This window comes from Phocoena phocoena, chromosome 16 (assembly GCF_963924675.1).
Source record: "Phocoena phocoena chromosome 16, mPhoPho1.1, whole genome shotgun sequence".
Classification (NCBI taxonomy): domain Eukaryota; kingdom Metazoa; phylum Chordata; class Mammalia; order Artiodactyla; family Phocoenidae; genus Phocoena; species Phocoena phocoena.
Genome location: NC_089234.1, coordinates 60244449 through 60267213, shown reverse-complemented (window position 1 = coordinate 60267213; position 22765 = coordinate 60244449). Strand labels below are relative to the sequence as shown.

The 22765-nt window shown below is 38.0% G+C and overlaps 1 protein-coding gene across 4 annotated transcripts in view; it reads right to left on the bottom strand.

Moving 5' to 3' along the window:
* Positions 1 to 22765, bottom strand: part of MICU1 (mitochondrial calcium uptake 1) — a 223862-nt gene that overhangs the window by 65842 nt on the left and 135255 nt on the right. For all 4 annotated transcript variants that reach the window (XM_065893771.1, XM_065893768.1, XM_065893769.1 and 1 more), the window contains one exon: positions 20307 to 20504. In XM_065893771.1, coding sequence (XP_065749843.1) covers positions 20307 to 20504 — 198 coding nt within the window. The remainder of the gene's footprint in view (positions 1 to 20306; positions 20505 to 22765) is intronic.

Here is a 22765-nt window from a genome sequence, read left to right as displayed (position 1 = left end):
ATGGACATTATGATTACTGAAAAGCCCGAGGGGGAAGGTGAATCTTTTTGGATGACCTCTATAAAGCTGGTTTAGAAGGGCATCTAAAGCTACGTCCCATTACGCCAGTTTGAAATTATGTTTCACTAGGCAGAGCAGGCTCCTGGGCACAGTTGACAAAGTATGTGTAAAACCTGATTAGCTTTGGTGAGCTAATGACTGCATGTTCAAATAAATGGACTTCTTAGTACACTCACCGGATCAACCAACTCTACAATTTATTATTCTTCCTTGGCATAAATTGAATGCAAAGCCACATTAACATCACATTTGAGGTTATACATACTCACAAGTGAGGAAAACCAAAGAGATTGTTCCCCTAGCCATCATAACCCTGTAGAAGCATAAAGATATATATATTAAAAGTGAACTAAAAAACTTAATTCAAATCTACAGTCAAGAAAAGAATACACCACAATATTCTTTAAGACAAGCTGTGGAGATATACTAAGAGAGTTTTGATTAACCTTTCCTGATGGAGAAAAGACAAAGCATTCATGGGCTCTTTAAAGTCAAAATAAGATGGGACTTCCTTGGTGGTCCAGTGGTAAAGAATTTGCCTTCCAATGCAGGGGACATGGGTTCAATCCCTGGTTGGGGAACTAAGATCCTACATGCCGCGGGGCAACTAAGCTCACGCGCCACAACTTCTGAGCCCAAGCACCTCAACTAGAGAGAAGCCCGTGTGCCACAAACGACAGAGCCCACGTGCCCTGGAGCCCGCGGACCACAACTAGAGAGAAGCCCACGCGCCACAACGAAGAGGCTGCGTGCTGCAACGAAAGATCCTGCATGCCACAATGAAGATCCTGCATCCTCAATGAAGATCCTGTGTGCCTCAACTAAGACCCAATGAGCCATAAATAAATAACAATATTTTCTTTAAAAAGTCAAAATAAGACAAAATCAGTAAACCAACCAGCACAATTTCCCAAGCATTAGAAAAATCCCAGCATTACTTTAGATCCAAACTTAAAAACTAGTCTCAATCAAATTCAACCTGGTACTCACTTGTTTAAGAAATGCTAAAAATTAGGTCAATTTAGCTTGATAGGGGAATTCCTGACAGAGAGCAGAGTCTGTTCCCATTTCTTTAGTTAACATCACTGAATAAGATGAGTTTATACCTAAATGAATAATTGGAAATTGTGTAAGGGGATAACCAAACAGTAGCTACGTTCTGTCTAAGAGTTCAAAGTCCATTAGACCAAAGAAATAAAAATTTTCAGACATCCAGAAGGTTATCACTAAGTGATGCATTATCCAGGTATTTTAATATGTATCATATTCTATGTGTCACGAGTGCAAAACTCCTTAAATCCTGAGTAAAAAAAAAGCAATCTGTTAGTTTTTAACACATTATTATTTTGTGTTACAGTGGGAATTTTCCAAGTTGATTACAAAATATTTCAGAAAAAATCTACAAAGTACTCTCATAATGGACAGTGATTTCAAAGAGATCTTAACAGACATTTTCCTTAAATTACAAGCATGGAAACTAAAACACATCACATCATTTTGGCTGTATATTTGTTTAAAATGTCCAATACTTCTGCCACTAAGGGGAGCAATATACCATGGTGCATAGCATAAAAGAGATTGAACTCCATCCCTTGGGGGGGGGGAAATTGAATCCTAGAGATTTAGAGGAGCCTTCTTCATCAATTCAAAAATTGCATAGTAGGGCATATTTCTCTGGAGACAGAAGGGACTGGGACAAGAATATAGCAAGCATGTGCAGAGTCTGGATCACATGAACATGCAGCTGGGTGTCTGGTGAAGTGGAGAGAAACTATGGACATACGGTGCTTGAATACTACTAGGAAGCAAGTGTCTTCTGGGAAGGAAGAAAATGAGGCTGCAATCCTCTGTTCACTACATTCACAGCTAATGAAACATGTGGGGGAGGACTGAGGTGACCCTGAGTAGTGCCAGGTGGTCCAGAAAGGCAATGAGGCATCTGCAATAAATCAGCCCAGGGCAGAAAGATAAACTGGTGGTTTGGCCTCTACAATGAGTCAACTGCTGGGAAAAGGAGAGATGGTGGTAGGTCCATGAGAGAGCACTACTGAAGATGGCATGTCACTGGAACTGTTCTTGACACAGCCCTCTGAAGGCTACTCTTATACCCTGGAGAAAGTGGTGAGTGTACACAGGTGGTACCCTATATAGATGGTCCCTAGTGTTCCTCATCTCCTAATATTCACTCTTGTGCAGTCTCCTCCCACAATGGACCATGTCATGAGAGCCCTGTGAAGAGGTCCACAGAGAAAGGAACTGAAAGCCTCCGGCCCGTGGGCATATGAGTGAACTTGGAAGAGGATCCTCCAGCTTAGTCAGGCTTTTAGAGGACTGCAGTTCTGGGTGACACTGTGACTATCACCTAATGAGAGATAACCAGAAAACCAGCTAAGCTGCTTTGGATTCCTGTCCTCAGAAACTGTGTGATAATAATAAATCTTTGTTGTTTTAAATGGCTAAGTTTTAGGATAATTTCTTATGCGATAACAGCTGCCTAATACAGAGTTGTACTGCTCCAATTTTGGAGGGAATGGTTTAGAAACCATCTTCCTACTTTGAAGAACCACTAGAGCTTGAGCAGGAATCTATACCAGCAGTGGTAGTGACACCAATATCAGAGCTGGAGCTGCAGCACCAGACACATTACCTTGGACAAGACCAACTGTGAATCAACACTGTTAACATTAATTCGCCCTACATGTCAGAGAGAGAGAGAGAGAAACAATTACCACCACAACAAAAATAACCCACCAGATAGGTAAGGTACTTGCACTACAGCAAATGAGTTGCTTCTAGAGTTTCTGAGTTTGCACTTTGCCAGACTTAATAGCACAGAAAATCCATGAAAACTACTATATAGGAAGGCGAATACTAGTATATTAATATCCTTGGCAATGATGACAGCAATAACTTTGTATTAATGGTTCTGTATATGATGTCTATTAAGGAGACGTCGCATGTGTTCAAGGAAACTACCTCAGTTCCTTAATTTCTGGCATCACGCTCCATAATGTATCCATCTGGAAATTTGAAAAATATTACCAAACATCTCACTGAATGATATCTTCCAGCACAATGAATTCAGTACACTTCACTTATTTTTCTACTTGGGGATACTGGAAATCACTGATTTGGGGTAAAAGATTGAATCAACATAATAATGACTGTGAAACTGGCAATTTCCTGGAATCTTTTCAAACATTAAAGATGACAAAACTGTAAAGGATATCAAGATGGGCCACTGGACAGAGATGTCAGGAAGTCACTGATTCTTCCCTCACTTCCTTTTCTGATAAAGCAAGAAGCACATGAGACACCAGCAGTCTCTGGGAAGGGCCTCTGTGGAGCAGTCCAACACTAGGCACCAAAACCACAAACAGGCAGCCACAGATGAATGAATAAATGAAGAAACCCTCCTAGAGTGCATGATGGATGCCAGGCATGGTGCTGGGGGCTTTCTTATCTCAGGCAGTCCTCCTTGCAACTCTGAGGTGGATATTATCCCAGTCATACAATTGACAAAATGGAGGCTCCCAAGGCCAAAGAGGTAAAACTCAAATTCAGATCGACTTTCTAAAAATCCAAATGACATAGCTCTATACTATTATTCTTTCCACAAATATTTATTGTGCACCTCTTCTGTGCATACCTCCATCATTGTACTTTTCTTCCTGTAGTGTAATAACTGTCTAATTTCCCAGACTGATTATATTGATAATTCCTTAAATTCAGGAAGCAAGGTCTACTTGCTTTTGTATATCCAGTATCTAACACAATGCCTGGTGTACACCTAAACACTCAATAATTTAAATTTGTTACTAGTTAAAAAAAAAAACTAAGTTTTACATTTTTACATGTTATTTCTGCTGCTAGGCAGATAGGCTACCACAACTCAAGGAAAGACTGGTAAAGAAAAGGGGCATCCCCAAAAAGATTATTTTGGCATTGCTTTATTTGAGGTACTTTTTTTTTTAATGCTAAAAATGATTGAAGTAGTTTATATTTCATTCATGCTAATGTTGTGGTAGATTGATACAAAATAAATAAGGAGAACGTGCGTGGGGAAGGAGAAAAGGCATTCTATTATAATAAGAAATGAAAGAGACTTGGCAAAAAAAATTTTTTTGTGCTGTTAACTGAATTCAGAGGATAATAACCTGATGTAATACCTATGACCCTCTAAAGTGGCATTTTTGCTCAGAGTCTGAATTCAACAGGCTGTAATGCATTCTTTATTCACAAATTACTACGAAGCTAGCTCCGGTTTCTAAGACATTGTCCAGACTCCCCGGTCTCCTCTAAGGTTATGGCAGGCTAGAGGATAAAGCTATTTTTTAAAAAATCTCTTTTCCCTCTAAGAAAGAAAAAAGGCCAAATTAGTTAAAAGGGGAAAAAATAAAAGGACAAACAAGCTTCTTTCCACTCATTAGTACAGCTGTTATTCTTTAAAGCCCAAATTCTTTCTTTTAAAACATCCATAAATTCTGAAGACCGTAATTCTGAAAGTCATCTGCAGAAACATGGCTAGAAGAGGAATAAAAATGGAAAGACCTGCTCAGATCCCTTAGACATCATTTAATCCCAACTTCTTTATTCTGAGTTAGAGGCCAAATTTGATCTTTCTACAGGTCCAGCTAGCTCCAGAAATCTGGAGAAAGTTCTCTCTTCTCTTATCCAGTCCCCTGCTTTTCATGTTTCTCAATGATCTCTGTAGACCCAGACTTGAAAGCACAGGGACACTTTACCAACCTGAGAACACCTAAGAGACACATTAATTTAAGTCTGGTTTGGGACAAACTTGATAAGAAAGGTCATTTTCTCTGTCACCCTCTCCTGGCTGTAGTCCCAGTGTTACTCAGCGCTCCCATGCCTCTTCTCATCTGTTCTACAACCAGAACTAAGAGTGAACAAAAATTCTTCCTTTAGAATTTAGATAGAATAAATTCCAGACTTAAAGCTGACTCAAATATTGCCATCTCTGGGGAAACTTCCTGAGCAGTCCCTTGCGCTCTTACTTCACAGACTGATTTACATGTCCCCTTTCATACCTTAATTGAACCATATAAATCTCTCTAGTACTGTACTTATAACACTGTGCAAGAATTTCTGGTTTATTCAGCTCATTTTTATAAGCTTCTTGGGAGTAGGGACAATGTTTTGTTCATCCCTTAATCTTGAGCAATCAGCACAGCTCCTGGAAAGCTAGGATAAGTTAGTGGTTAAGTGCAGACTCTAAAAATAGGCAGAAGGCCTAAAGAGACATTTCTCCAAAGAAAACATACAGATGACCAACAGGCACATGAAAAGATGCTTAGTCTCACTAATCATTAGAGAAATGCAAATCAAAACCAAAATGAGGAATCACCTTACACCAGTCAGAATGGTCATCGTTAAAAAGTCTACAAATAATAAATGCTGGAGAGGGTGTGGAGAAAAAGGTGCCCTCGTACACTGCTGGTGGGAATGTAAAATTGGTGCAGTCTCTATGGAAAATAGTATGGAGGTTCCTTAAAACACTAAACATAGAGCTACCATATGATCCTGTAATCCCACTCCTGGGCATATACCTGGAGAAAACTTTAATTCAAAAAGATATATGGGGCTTCCCTGGTGGCACAGTGGTTGAGAGTCCACCTGCTGATGCAGGGGACGCGGGTTTGTGCCCCGGTCCAGGAGGATCCCACATGCCGCAGAGCGGCTAGGCCCGTGAGCCATGGCTGCTGAGCCTGCGCGTCTGTGCTCCACAAGGGGAGAGGCCACAACGCTGAGAGGCCTGGTTACCGCAAAAAAAAAAAAAGATATATGCACTGCTATGTTCATAGCAGCACTGTTTACAATAGCCAAGACATGGAAGCAACCTAAATGTCCACTGACAGAGGAATGGATAAAGAAGATGTGGTACATATATACAATGGAATATTACTCAGCCATAAAAAAGAATGAAATAATAATGTCATTTGCAGCAACATGGATGGACCTAGAGATTATTGTAATAAGTGAAGTAAGCCAGACAGAGAAAGACAAATATCATATATCACTTATATGTGGAATCTAAAAAAAATGATACAAATGACCTTATTTATAAAACACAAACAGACTCACAGACATAGAAAACAAACTTATGGTTACCAAAGGGGCAGAGGGGGAGAGATAAATTAGGAGTTTGGGATTAACATATACATACTACTATATATAAAATAGGTAACAACAAGGACCTACTGTATAGCACAGAGAACTCTACTCAATATCCTATAATAACATAAGTTGGAAAAGAGTCTAAAAAATGAAATCAAAACTACAATGAGGGGAGAGAGGGGGAAGATGGTGGAAGAGTAAGATGCGGAGATCACCTTCCTCCCCACAGATACATCAGAAATACATCTACACGTGGAACAACTCCTACAGAACACCCACTGAATGCTGGCAGAAGACCTCAGACCTCCCAAAAGGAGAGGGGATTAAGAGCGCTGCTTAAAGGAGCTCCAGAGACAGGTGTGAGCTGCAGCTAACAGTGCGGACCCAAGAGACGGGCATGAGACGCTAAGGCTGCTGCTGCTGCCACCAAGAAGCCTGTGTGCGAGCACAGGTCACTATCCACACCTCCCTTCCGGGAAGCCTGTGCAGCCCGCCACGGCCAGGGTCCTGGGAGCCAGGGACAACTTCCCCGGGAGAACGCACGGAGCGCCTCAGGCTGGTACAATGTCCTGCTGGTCTCTGCAGCTGCAGGCTGTCCCCGCACTCTGTGCCCCTCCCTCCCCCCCGGCCTGAGTGAGCCAGAGCAGCCCCTGAATCAGCTGTTCCTTTAACCCCGTCCTGTCTGAGCAAAGAACAGATGCCCTCCAGAGACCTACACACAGAGGCAGGGCCAAATCCAAAGCTGAGCCCTGGGAGCTGTGCACACAAAGAAGAGAAAGGGAAATTTCTCCCAGCAGCCTCAGGAGCAGCGGATTAAATCTCCACAATCAACTTGATGTACCCTGCATCGGTGGAATACCTGAATAGACAACGAATCATCCCAAATTGAGGAGGTAGAGACTTTGAGAGCAAGATTTATTATTTTCTCCCCCTTTTCCACTTTTTATGAGTGTGTATGTGTATGATTCTGTGTGAGATTTTGTCTGTATAGCTTTGCTTTCACCATTTGTCCTAGGGTTCTGTCTGTCCATTGTTTTCTTTAATTAAAAAAAAATTTTTTTTTCTTAATAATTATTTTTATTTTTTATTTTAATAACTTTATTTAATTTTATCTTTATTTTATTTTATCCTCTTCCTCCTTTCCTTCCTTCCTTCCACCCTTTCTTTTCTTTCTCTCTCCCTCCCTCCCTCCCTCTCTCTCTCTCTCTCTCTCTCTTTCTTTCTTTCTACTTTTTCTCCCTTTTATTCTGAGTCATGTGGATGAATGGCTCTTGGTGCTGCAGCCAGGAGTAAGTTCTGTGCCTCTGAGGTGGGAGAGCCAACTTAAGGACACCGGTCCACAAGAGACCTCGCAGCTCCACGTAGTATCAAACGGCGAAAATCTCCCAGAGATCTCCATCTGAACACCAGCACCCAGCTTCACTCAACGACCAGCAAGCTACAGTGCTGGACACCCTATGCCAAACAATGAGCAAGACAGGAGCACAACCCCACCCATGAGCAGAGAGGCTGCCTACAATCATAATAAGGCCACAGATACCCCAAAACACACCACCAGACATGGACCTGCCCACCAGAAAGAAAAGATCCAGCCTCATCCACCAGAACACAGGCACTAGTCCCCTCCACCAGGAAGCGTACACATCCCAATGAACCAACGTTAGCCACTAGGGACAGACACCAAAAACAACAGGAACTATGAACCTGCAGCCTGCAAAAAGGAGACCCAAAATACAGTAAGATAAGCAAAATGAGAAGACAGAAAAACACACAGAAGATGAAGGAGAAAGATAAAAACCCATCAGAACTAACAAATGAAGAGGAAATAGGCAGTCTACCTGGAAAAGAATTCAGAATAATGATAGAAAAGATGATCCAAAATCTTGGAAATAGAATAGACAAAATGCAAGAAACAATTAACAAGGACCTAGAAGGACTAAAGATGAAACAAGCAACGATGAAAAACACAATAAATGAAATTAAAAATACTCTAGAAGGGATCAATAGCAGAATAACTGAGGCAGAATAACGGATAAGTGACCTGGAAGATAAATAGTGGAAATAACTATTGCAGAGCAGACTAAAGAAAAAAGAATGAAAATAACTCAGGACAGTCTCAGAGACCTCTGGGACAACATTAAATACACCAACATTCGAATTATAGGGGTCCCAGAAGAAGAAGAGAAAAAGAAAGGGACTGAGAAAATATCTGAAGAGATTATAGTTGAAAAATTCCCTAATATGGGAAAGGAAATAGTTAATCAAGTCCAGGAAGCACAGAGAGTCCCATACAGGATAAATCCAAGGAAAAACATTTCAAAAATGAAATACAAAGAAAACACTTTAAAAGCAGCAATGGAAAAACAACAAATAACACACAAGGGAATCCCCATAAGGTTAACAGCTGATCTTTCAGCAGAAACTCTGCAAGCCAGAAGGGACTGGCAGGACATATTTGAAGTGATGAAGGAGAAAAACCTACAACCAAGATTACTCTATCCAGCAAGGATCTCATTCAGACTTGATGGAGAAATTAAAACCTTTACAGACAAGCAAAAGCTGACAGAGTTCAGCACCACCAAACCAGCTTTACAACAAATGCTAAAGGATCTTCTCTAGTCAAGAAACACATAAGAAGGAAAAGACCTACAATAACAAACCCAAAACAATTAAGAAAATGGGAATAGGAACCTACATATCAATAATTACCTTAAATGTAAATGGATTGAATGCTCCCACCAAAAGACACAGACTGGTTGAATGGATACAAAAACAAGACCCATATATATGCTGTCTACAAGAGACCCACTTCAGACCTAGGGACACATACCAACTGAAAGTGAGGGGATGGAAAAAGATATTCCATGAAAATGGGAATCAAAAGAAAGCTGGAGCAGCAATACTCACATCAGATAAAATAAACTTTAAAATAAAGAATGTTACAAGAGACAAGGAAGGACACTACATAATGATCAAGGGATCAATCCAAGAAGAAGATATAACAATTGTAAATATTTATGCATCCAACATAGGAGCACCTCAATACATAAGGCAAATACTAACAGCCACAAAAGGGGAAATCGACAGTAACACAATCATAGTAGGGGACTTTAACACCCCACTTTCACCAATGGACAGATCATCCAAAATGAAAATAAATAAGGAAACACAAGCTTTAAATGATACATTAAACAAGATGGACTTAATTGATATTTATAGGACATTCCATCCAAAAACAACAGAATACACATTTTTCTCAAGTGCTCATGGAACATTCTCCAGGATAGATCATATCTTGGGTCACAAATCAAGCCTTTGTAAATTTAAGAAAATTGAAATTGTATCAAGTATCTTCTCTGACCACAACGCTATGAGACTAGATATCAATTACAGGAAAAGATCTGTAAAATATGCAAACACATGGAGGCTAAACAATACACTACTTAATAACGAAGTGATCACTGAAGAAATCAAAGAGGAAGTCAAAAAATACCTAGAAAGAAATGACAATGCAGACACGATGACCCAAAACCTATGGGATACAGCAAAATCAGTTCTAAGAGGGAAGTTTATAGCAATACAATCTTACCTTAAGAAACAGGAAACATCTCGAATAAACAACCTAACCTGGCACCTAAAGCAATTAGAGAAAGAAGAACAAAAAAACCCCCAAGGTTAGCAGAAGGAAAGAAATCATAAAGATCAGATCAGAAATAAATGAAAAAGAAATGAAGGAAATGATAGCAAAGATCAATAAAACTAAAAGCTGGTTCCTTGAGAAGATAAACAAAATTGATAAACCATTAGCCAGACTCATCAAGAAAAAAAGGGAGAAGAGTCAAATCAATAGAATTAAAAATGAAAAAGGATAAGTAACAACTGACACTGCAGAAATACAAAAGATCATGAGAGATTACTGCAAACAACTCTATGACAATAAAATGGACAACCTGGAAGAAATGGATAAATTCTTAGAAATGCACAACCTGCCAAGACTGAATCAGGAAGAAATAGAAAATATGAACAGACCAATCACAAGCCCTGAAATTGAAACTGTGATTAAAAATCTTCCAACAAACAAAAGCCCAGGACCAGATGGCTTCACAGGCAAATTCTATCAAACATTTTGAGAAGAGCTAACACCTATCCTTCTCAAACTCTTCTAAAATATAGCAGAGGGAGGAACACTCCCCAACTCATTCTACGAGGCCACCATCACCCTGATACCAAAACCAGACAAGGATGTCACAAAGAAAGAAAACTACAGGCCAACATCACTGATGAACATAGATGCAAAAATCCTCAACAAAATACTAGCAAACAGAATCCAACAGCACATTAAGAGGATCATACGCCATGATCAAGTGGAGTTTATTCCAGGAATGCAAGGATTCTTCAATATATGCAAATCAATCAATGTGATACACCATATTAACAAATTGAAGGAGAAAAACCATATGGTCATCTCAATAGGTGCAGAGAAAGCTTTCGACAAAATTCAACACTCTTTTATCACAAAAACCCTCCAGAAAGTAGGCATAGAGGGAACTTTTCTCAACATAATAAAGGCCATATATGACAAACCCACAGCCAACATTGTCCTCAATGGTGAAAAACTGAAAGCATTTCCACTAAGATCAGAAACAACACAAGGTTGCCCACTCTCACCACTCTTATTCAACGTAGTTTTGGAAGTCTTAGCCACAGCAATCAGAGAAGAAAAGGAAATAAAAGGAATCCAAATAGGAAAAGAAGAAGTAAAATTGTCACTGTTTGCAGATGACATGATAGTATACATAGAGAATCCTAAAGATGCTACCAGAAAACTACTAGAGCTAATCAATGAGTATGGTAAAGTAGCAGGATACAAAATTAATGCACATTCTTATACACTAATGATGAAAAATCTGAAAGTGAAATTAAGAAAACACTCCCAGGGCTTCCCTGGTGGCGCAGCGGTTGAGAGTCCGCCTGCTGATGCAGGGGACACGGGTTCGTGTCCCGGTCTGGGAAGATCCCACATGCCGCGGAGCGGCTAGGCCCATGAGCCATGGCCGCCGAGCCTGCGCTCCACAACGGGAGAGGCCACAACAGTGAGAGGCATCATGCGTACCGCAAAAAAAAAAAAAAAGAAAACACTCCCATTTACCATAGCAACAAAAAGAATAAAATATCTAGGAATAAACCTACCTAAGGAGACAAAAGACCTATATGCAGAAAATTATAAGACACTGATGAAAGAAATTAAAGGTGATACAAATAGATGGGGAGATATACCGTGTTCCTGGATTGGAAGAATCAACATTGTGAAAATGACTCTACTACCCAAAGCAATGTACAGATTCAATGCAATCCCTATCAAACTACCAATGGCATTTTTCACAGAACTAGAACAAAAAATTTCACAATTTGTATGGAAACACAAAAGACCCCAAATAGCCAAAGCAATCTTGAGAACGAAAAACAGAGCTGGAGGAATCAGGCTCCCTGACTTCAGACTATACTACAAAGGTACAGTAATCAAGACAGCATGGTACTGGCACAAAAACAGAAATATAGATCAATGGAACAGGATAGAAAGCCCAGAGACAAACACACGCACATATGGTCACCTAATCTTTGATAAAGGAGGTAGGAATGCACAGTGGAGAAAGGACAGCCTCTTCAATAAGTGGTGCTGGGAAAACTGGACAGCTACATGTAAAAGTATGAGATTAGAACACTCCCTAACACCGTACATAAAAATAAGCTCAAAATGGATTAAAGACCTAAATGTAAGGCCAGAAACTATCAAACTCTTAGAGGAAAACATAGGCAGAACACTCTATGACATAAATCACAGCAAGATCCTTTTTGACCCACCTCCTAGAGAAATGGAAATAAAAACAAAAATAAACAAATGGGACCTAATGAAACTTCAAAGCTTTTGCACAGCAAAGGAAACCATAAACAAGACCAAAAGACAACCCTCAGAATGGGAGAAAATATTTGCAAATGAAGCAACTGACAAAGGATTAATCTCCAAAATTTACAAGCAGCTCATGCAGCTCAATAACAAAAACAAACAACCCAATCCAAAAATGGGCAGAAGAGCTAAATAGACATTTCTCCAAAGATGATATACAGATTGCCAACAAACACATGAAAGAATGCTCAACATCATTAATCATTAGAGAAATGCAAATCAAAACTACAATGAGTTATCATCTCACACCGGTCAGAATGGCCATCATCAAAAAATCTACAAACAATAAATGCTGGAGAGGGTGTGGAGAAAAGGGAACACTCCTGCACTGCTGGTGGGAATGTGAATTGGTAAAGCCACTATGGAGAACAGTATGGAGGTTCCTTAAAAAAGTAAAAATAGAACTACCATATGACCCAGGAATCCTGCTACTGGGCATATACCCTGAGAGACCATAATTCAAAAAGAGTCATGTACTACAATGTTCATTGCAGCTCTATCTACAATAGCTAGGACATGGAAGCAACCTAAGTGTCCATTGACAGATGAATGGAAAAAGAAGATGTGGCACATATATACAATGGAATATTACTCAGCCATAAAAAGAAACGAAATTGAGTTATTTGTAGAGGTGGATGGACCTAGAGACTGTCATACAGAGTGACGTGTAAGTCAGAAAGAGACAAACAAATACTGTAGGCTAACACATATATATGGAATCTAAAAAAAAAAATGGTTCTGAAGAACCCAGGGGCGGGACAGGAATAAAAACGCAGACATAGAGAATGGGTTTGAGGACATAGGGATGGGGAAGGGTAAGCTGGGACGAAGTGAGAGAGTGGCATGGACATATATACACTACCAAATGTAAAACAGATAGCTAGCGGGAAGCAGCTGCATAGCACAGGGAGATCAGCTCAGTGCTTTGTGACCACCTAGAGGGGTGGGATAGGGAGGATGGGAGGGAGACTCAAGAGGGAGGAGATATGGTGATATATGTATATGTATAGCTGATTCATTTTGTTATAAAGCAGAAACTAACACACCATTGTAAAGCAATTATACTCCAATAAAGATGTAAAAAAAAGGAGTCTAAAATGTAATATATATTTGTATGTATATATGTATAACTGAATCACTTTTCTGTATACTTGAAAGTAACAGCATTGTAAATTAACTATACTTCAATTAAAAAAAAAAAAGGGCAGACTCTAGAGGCAGACTGCCTAGAATCCAATCTCAGCTCCTCCTTTATTATGTGAGAGACCCTGGGCAAGTTACTTAACTTCTTTGTGCCTTAGTTTTCTCATTTGTTAAATGTGGATAATTATAATACCAACCTCATAGTGTTGTGAAGATTACAGGAAATAATGTACATACAGCACTTAGAGTAGTGCTTGGCTTATGGTGAACGCTCAAGAGATGTTGGCTAGTATTTTTATTAGGAATATGTACTCAAATTATTGTTAAAATGCTTGGTACTGCCAGAGGTCTACACCCACAGACTGTTGTGGCTAGAAGAGTAGGCACAGATTATACATTCACAATCATCTTCTTTCGTACTACTTTTCATTTTACTGTATCACATTCAACTATATTGTAAATTAAATATTCTGCTGTAAGACTAAAAAAATTATCACTGTATTCTGAATTCCAGAGCGTTGACCTATGAACTTTTGATATGTTGGTACACAGCTCATTCATAAATTGAGAAGCATTTGTTTTCTACTAAAAAATGGTTGATAAGACTATTTGAATGATAGACTGAGGAAAAATTTCCCTCAGAGAAAGATCTGATTTTCATGATTTATTTATGAGCCCCTTTTTTCTTGTGGCCAGTTTAAAATTAACTTAGAATGTAAATTAGAGATATCTGACGACAGGAAAATCCTGGTGATTGCCAAGTATGATAAAAGGTATGACTAACATATTGACTTTGGAATTGCAACACTATCTGCAAATAAAAAAATAGTACTAATCTCTAAGTTTTCTGCACTTTAATGATCAATCTGAAAGGTCAGATTCAGAAGTACTAATTAATGCCTTTTAAAAATCACGCCTAGATCATGTATTTTAAGCAGCAAAGTGTCACTCAACTTTTCCCTTCATTGTCCAAAAAATATGAAACAAAAAAGCACTGTTTTGTATAGTTTTTACAGAATAATTGTCAAGGTTACATTTACAAGGTCAAAGGAGCTTTATATCACCATGGACATTCTACCATGTATAGTATTTCCAGTCCTATTCTACCTATAAGCAACAAATGATAGCAAACTTGAGCTACAGGGTGTAAAGGGAATTCCAAGTTAAATAAGTTTGGTTTTGGGTGTTACATATCTTCTTTTAATGAGAAGATATAGGTAACTCACCCTGAGAGCTAACTTGGTTTCATCAGGGCAAGACTTTGAACCTACCTGACAATGTGGTACAGAGAGAAGACAGAATTAGCTTTAAAAAGTGTTGACATCAAGTCATGGGTGACTGATTTATAAGGAATTATTGAGGGCAATTAAATTTTTATTCTATTATTTTTATATATTTCTATTTTTAAAAAAATATTTAATTAATTTATTTAGGCTGTGCCGGGTCTTAGTTGAGGCATGTGGGATCTTCACTGCAGCATGTGGGATCTTTAGTTGTGGCCTGTGGAATTCTTAGGTGTGGCATGCAGATTCCTTAGTTGTGGCATGCAAACTCTTAGTTGTGGCATGCACGCGGGATCTAGTTCCCCGACCAGGGATTGAACCTGGGCCCCCTGCATTGGGAGCACAGAGTCTTACCCACTGGACCACCAGGGATGTCCCTATATTTCTATTTTTTAAAGTGATGATTATTTCCTAAAAAGTCCCTTGGTGTCCTAGGCAAACAAAGACTAGGTTTAAAACAAGGTTATTAAGATAATAATAAAGGTTTTTTTTTTAAACCTTTAAACATGTACTTGGCTCCTTAAAGTTATAAATCCCTAAAAGAGACAAGTACTCTTTAATAACCCTTTTAATGACTTTTGGAAAATTCAAGCTGAAAACATCTAAGGATGGAATAAGAAACTATAGATTTATTACTATCCACATTCTGCTTTGTAGAGGCAAAAGTGGAAGAATAAAACTAAAAGAAACCCAATGAACATATCACATTTTGTTTCTTAGATTTAATTAAATCAAAGTCAACTCTCATCTTTAAGTTTACATAATAAGAGTCAGTTTCCCAGGGGAAAAAAAACCCCAAAACAGGATACTAAGATAAAAAGAAATCTGCTCTGCCAAGAGTGTTCTAGTTCCAGAAAGTGTTTGGTTTAGTGTTTGGTTGAAAGCATTCTGGTCTCATTTCCCACAGTCTTTCAGTCAAGAAAAGAGCTGAAGTTTGTCTTTCAATATGGCCCTCTGTATCTGGACAAGAAAGATTTAATTCTACTTTAGTACTTTAAAGAGATGAGTACAAAGATGTCAGCCTGATGATCTAAAGGGTAGGTGATTCTGGAATTCCTTAATATTGAGTTCCTAAATATTTAAATTAAATTAACCATTTTTTTGCTCTACTCTTATTGGCAGATGGGAATAATTAGCATAGTTCTTTATGTTTCCCTGTTATCTTTCTTTCTGACTGAACAAATCTAGATAACTTCAATATTTTTTTTCTTGAAGACTGGGAATGTAAGACAGATACTGTTACCCTTTGAACTATATCTAATTTACCTTCAGGTTATTGATACTTATTCCATATTAAAATGTGATAATCTTGTTGGTTATGCAATAAGCATGCGAACCCCCAAAACTAATAGAAAAGATCATGCTACAGATTGGAATTCCATTAGATGATACTGTTTCAGTTTCCTTGTTGCGTATTCTGGAGTTGGTTTCTTCCCTCTTGTATAAATTAATTTTTGCTTTTCTTTGACATAATGACAGCTCCTTTTTCTCCTCCCCCCAAATTAAAATTAATCATAATCTTTCAAAGAGTTCTGTATTACCTTTCATTTTTTGACTGACATCCTGCTTGCTGTAGTCCTCAAGAAATCAATGAATATATTAACTGAAATTAGACTTGGCACCTGTCTCCAAGGAACTCAGCTAAATAGTTCTTGGGAGACTTAGATGGAATTTTAATAACTTCAAAAGGGATTTTTTTAAAAAACTGTGCATTCTTTTTTTGATATTAAGCCATTACGATTTATTAAAATGCATGTATATGTGGCTCTTATATGCATGTGAAAATTTAAGTATTTAATTAAATAGTTCATAATTTTATTCCAAGTCATTATAACTCCTTTTCCCAACAGCCTTAAACACAAAGGTGTTTCACCATTATTGACTTATCTTTTCTTGTAAAACTGTGCATTCTTAAGTCACTCTTTCAAACCCATTCTTTTTGAGTTCCCAAATAAAGACATAAGGGTAGAATAAAACAAATATGACCAGAGATAAGAGCATTAGAACACTCTAAAAAAATCTAACAAGTTAATGATTGTTATGAAAAGAAACTAAACGGCTAGTTTAGGTAGTATCTTATCAACACAAAAGAACAGTGTATTTCTTCTCAGCCACAACACTCAACTTGAAGGGCAAAGGAACTGGAAAAACATGGTGCTGAAGAAGGGAGACTATAAATATTCAAGACTTTTTGTTTGTTTGTTTCTAAATTTCAGAACGTTTTGTTTTTCTTTAGAGCTCTAAATAAGTCAGGTACAGAAACCTCATCTCAGACTAAAATAACAATCAGATGATGAATAGAAAAGAGTTTAGTCTGAAAGAGTGAGTTGGAATCCTGGTTGTACCATTTAATAGCTCTGCAACTTTTATCTTTTCGAATTTCAGTTTCTACCTCTGTAACACCGGTATAATACCGCCAAACCCAATAGGGTTGGCGAGAACTAAAATAAAGAAGGCATGTAATACTGTACAATGCCTGCTCATAGTAGGCATTTGATAAATTTTCATGGACTTTTTCCCCTTCCCTAACCACTGTGGAAATTAAAATTGACAGATAAATAGTGTTCTCTTCACTCTCAAAGCTATTGTGGTGAGAAAAAGATAGAAATAACCAAATGGAGCTATAAGTCTCCTCGATCTAAAATCTTAAAGTAGATAAGTAAGCAGTGAAATAAAACTGGTAAGAGATAAATAGAAAGAATAATGGAACTATAAAACCCATATGAAAGCTAAGATACTGTTAATCATTCCTATTTTCCTCTTGGCTGTGATGATATTATATTTCATATTCAGTGAGGGGATAAATTACCCAAACTTCGAAAAGTAAAATTAAAAGTGTTTCACAAAAACAAAAACTGCTTCTATTTTCTAGACGTTTTATCAGAAAAATATTTCAAAATGAAAGTAAGGCCTTTCAGTCATTCATCTGAGATGACCTGTTTACGTGTCTACTACATGCCAACTGTCATACTAAAGGGCAGAGGGTATACAAAAGAAGGTGAAAGAATCTGTTAAAGGCATAGTACATGCCAAGTGTTTCAGGCATGCACCACTGTGTTAGTTCACTAGGGATGCCATAATAAAACACTACCAACTGGGTGACAAATAGCAGAAATTAATTTTTTCACAGTCCTGGAGGCTGGAAGTCCAAGAACAAGGTGTAGGCAGTGTCGGTTTCCTCTGAGGCCTCTCTCCTTGGCTTGCAGTTGGCTGCCCTCTTGCTGTCTCTTCACATGGTTGTCCCTCTGTGTACGTACACCCCTGGTGTCTGTGTCTCTTTGTGTGTCCAAATTTCCTCTCCTTATAAGGCTACCAGTAAGACTGGATTAGGGCTCACCCAAATAGCCTCATTTTAACTTAATCACATCTTTAAAGGCCCTATCTCCAGACTGGGGGTTGAGATTCAACATAGCAATTCTGGGGGAAGACACAATTCAGCCTATAAGAAACATCATCTCACTTAATCATCACCATGTTGTATAAATGAGGATATAAGCTTTGAGAGAATAAATAACTCATCGAATGTCTGATAGCCAGTAAGTGGTAGAAGGAAAATTTTAACCAAGGTCTCCTTATGAGTACACCAAAGCCTTTGCTCTTTCTGCTATTCACACCTCCTCAAAGAATTACACATCAACTTGGGAAGACATAGTACTGACTGATGAAACTTTAAATATGGGGCTTACTGATAAGGAGGCACTTATTCACTGAACTTGTGTATTATATGGAAAGAAGGGACTCAGGATTAATAAACATTTATGTAATACAGTGTTTTCTAGAATAAATATCTTAGATATACTCTTTTAGATCTCTTTTCTTCTACATTTGGGTGTAGGTTATGTGCAGGTATACATGTATGGAATCCCTAATCTGCTTTATAACATTCTACATTTATCATTTGAAGTTTGTTAAAAGTACCATTCTAGCTTGTGCTTTATTCTTTAACTACATTTGATGGATGTATACTATATGTTAAATTGTAATTACATAATAAGTTAAATAATTTACACTCCTAGATTATGTTATAAGGCTTCCAAAGAAGAACATTACAGGTATGCATACTAAGGCATATGTCTAGAATCCTGGTACATACCAACTCTTAAACAAAAACTGTTGGACTCCTCAAAGCCGGAAGTGAAACTCCCATGTGAAAAATGTCCTCCTTAAACTACCAGGAAAGAAACAAAGAGAGGCAACTGTGGACGAGTAACTAAAATATATGGGGGACTAAAGGAAGATAAGAATTATTTTAACAAGATCTGTTTGTACAAATTACTCTCGACTTTGACTCCCCTTTTCTGGTGATAAGAATGCAAACTTCACAAAGCTAAGTTGCCTCTCTTTGTTCAACTTAGTATATAAACAATTAGGCCTAACCACTCCTTTGCGTCTTCATTTTCCTATGGGGGTTCTCATGTATGTGTAAAAATCTGTATACTTTTCTCTTGTTAATCTGTCTTATGTCACTTTAAGACGCAGGCCCAGGTGGAGACCCTAGGAGGGTAGAGGTAAAGTTTTGTGTCCCCTGCACTATATATATAATAAATATATAGTACTTACCATGTATTATAAGGGCTACAAGAGCCTCCTGAAGGAGGCTGAATTGTGGAAAACCATTATTTTGAGGTAAGTTCCTTGAATATTAATTATACCATTTCCAAAAAAAACAGTACAAAAGCACATTCCAAAGTTAGATCTGATTTTTAGTATGATTTATTCTTCTGCTTCTCTCCTAGAGAATGAATATTAAACAGTGTTCTTATCAGTAAAGGGAATTCAGTTGTGATTTTTCAAACTGTCTCAACTGAGGGAAGTGGGTGGAAGAGGTGGGAGTAATATATTAGAATCTCCAGGGAAAAATGGGAGAGCAGATAGAGAAGTAATATTCAGAGTTTAAAAACAAAGCAGTGCTTTTCTCCAATACTTTTATGTGTTTTTAGTCATAGGATTTAATGTTTTGAAATTTCAAGTAACATTAAGGCAGGGCATATGTTAACCAAAAACAGAGGTTGAGGAACACCAGCATAAGGGAATTTTTAATAATCAGAAGAAATCAGAGACTTCATTTTTTTGTCTCCAGACTAAAGTGCATATAGAAGGCATTTAATGAACGTTTTGAACTGAACAGACTCAGTAGCCAATTAACCCTAATTACTTACTTAATTCAACAAGTACACGCATAGAAAAAGGTAATGCTCTCACAGAGCTGTGTCCAGGAACTGAACACCATGATGGTCTAAACTTTAAGTGGAAAAGTAAATCCCCAAACCCAGTATGACACCTTTGTAACTCTGAGCACATATATTTTTATTTCTGACACTTTGTGTTTCCAGCTGTTACTACCTTTGTAAACTTTCATAGAAAGAGCTCCTTATTATCCCCCTCTCCTTACCCCTTTGGTGCCTTCTACACAATAAACATACATGCTCAGGTTGAGAACTGCTCTGACCCCTGAACTTCTTTTTTCTCAAGCTGAGTATCCAAAGACAACTAAGATTTTCAATTTGACTTTTTTGGCTTTCAGTCCCAGAACAAACTTATTGTAAGACATATTATTTCCTACCTGCTGTCTGGCTGTAGATCACTGATAAGGCTCAAACTAATCAGTTCTCATGGTTGGAGGCAGATTGAAAGAATACTTATAGTACAGGCCCCTCCCAACCCAGCAGCTCTACGTGCATACATGATGGACAGTGCCCTGAAGTCCAAGGAATACCTACTTCCAGCTTGAGAACATCGTGCTGAAGTTTACGCTGAAATTCAAGGAAGTTTTTGATTGTCAGCTTCCCCTTGAGATCAGCTCCAAAAAAGTAGGTTGTGAGGGCTGAACACAAGCCAGACTTGAGGGTGTTACCAGTTGTAGAACGATCTCTGTGACGCATTCCCATGCTGGTTTGGGAGCGAATGATGCTCTGAACCTAATGGAGAAGCAAATCCCCGTCCAGAAAAACATTACAAGGTGGAAAATATGGAAAAGTAAGAATAGTAACTGACTATCGACTGCTTACTGTTTGCCTACACTGTGCTACAAAGCTCTCTTTTAATGCTCACAACAGTCCTATGAGATAAGCCCCATGATTATTCTCATTTTACAGATGAGGAATTTGAGGTACACTGCTAAATAACTTGCTTGAGGTCAAGTAGCTAGCAAATAATTGAACTGGTATTCTAACACACATGCTTGACACCTTTATAATTGGGATGCCTTTTAAAATCTCTCTTTAGAAAAAAGCATGCATTTGTTTTAGGCTCAAAACCTCACACACAACATTAAAATAATCATCAACCTCACAGTAATACCTTCCATATCTCAGGAGACTTTTAAAAATTTCACACTTCTCACTACTGACTCTCCAGTTGTGATGAGAGGCGGTATAGCTATAGGCAAATACTTGATATCACACAGATATGGAGATAACACATTTATTAGAATGATAATGTGAAACATAAAGTTGGTATGAAGTAATTCTCCAAGAGAAGATGGGGAATTAGTTTAATCTTTGAGAAGTTTTAAATGAGCTTTTGAAAACAAACAACCCAATCAAAAATGGGCAGAAGACCTAAACAGACATTTCTCCAAAGAAGATACACAGATTGCCAACAAACACATGAAAGGATGCTCAATATCACTAATCATTAGAGAAATGCAAATCAAAACTACAATGAGGTATCACCTCACACCAGTCAGAATGGCCATCATCAAAAAATCTATAAACAATAAATGCTGGAGAGGGTGTGGAGAAAAGGGAACCCTCTTGCACTGTTGGTGGAAATGTAAATTGATACAGCCACTATGGAGAACAGTACAGAGGTTCCTTAAAAAACTAAAAATAGAACTACCATACGACCCAGCAATCCCACTACTGGGCATATACCCTGAGAAACCATAATTCAAAAAGAGTCATGTACCACAATGTTCATTGCAGCTCTATTTACAATAGCCAGGACATGGAAGCAACCTAAGTATCCATTGACAGATGAATGGATAAAGAAGATGTGGCACATATATACAATGGAATATTACTCAGCCATAAAAAGAAACGAAATTGAGTTATTTGTAGTGAGGTGGATGGAACTAGAGTCTGTCATACAGAGTGAAGTGTAAGTCAGAAAGAGACAAACAAATACTGTATGCTAATACATATATATGGAATCTAAAAAAAAAAAAAAGGTTCTGAAGAACCTAGAGGCGGGACAGGAATAAAGACGCAGACATAGAGAATGGATCTGAGGACACGGGGAGGGGGAAGGGTAAGCTGGGACGAAGTGAGAGAGTGGCATGGACATATATACACTACGAAATGTAAAACAGCTAGTAGGAAGTGGCCGCATACCACAGGGAGATCAGCTCAGTGATTTGTGACCACCTAGAGGGGTGGGATAGGGAGGGTAGGAGGGAGACTCAAGAGGGAGGAGATATGGTGATATATATGTATAGCTGATTCACTTTGTTATAAAGCAGAAACTAACACACCATTGTAAAGCAATTATACTCCAATAAAGATGTTTAAAAAAATACAAAAAAATAAATGAGCTTTTGAGAAAGAATAATTTGGGGGACTAGCAACCATGGCTTAACTATATAAAATGAGCTTTTTGAGGCAAGTCTATGATTGATATAGCATTTTTTTCACAAGTTCCTGCAATCTTTTCTACCTCTTCACAAGCTAAAATAACAACTATTCAGAATAATTAAAATTGTGATATGTAAGGACAGATAATAGAGGCATATTATATAAATAAATAATATATATAGCCTTGTGGATAATGATTTTTAAATTGCCAAATTAGAAAAGCATAATACTTAAAAACTTAAGATTTGTAACAATGGATTTCCATGGTTAAATGTCTTTTACTTGTTTTATTTATTACCTATGACCATAAAAAGACTTATTTAACACAATTTAAAAGTCTCTGGCTCTAAAAGGTAAAAGTAGTATAATGGAAAGACACAAAATGGGGAATCAGGACACATGGGGTCTAATTCTGTTGCTCTGCAGTGAAAGCACAATTTATGCAGTTCATTTAACTTCTCTGGGCCTTAGTTTTCTCATTGGAAAAGTTCACGGTTAGAGATCATTGTCCCTAATCTCCTTATAACTCTAGGTTAATATCATAAATGCTTCTGATTATGATTTTTTTCTGGGTTCATGTTTTATCATGTAAATAAGATTTCTTG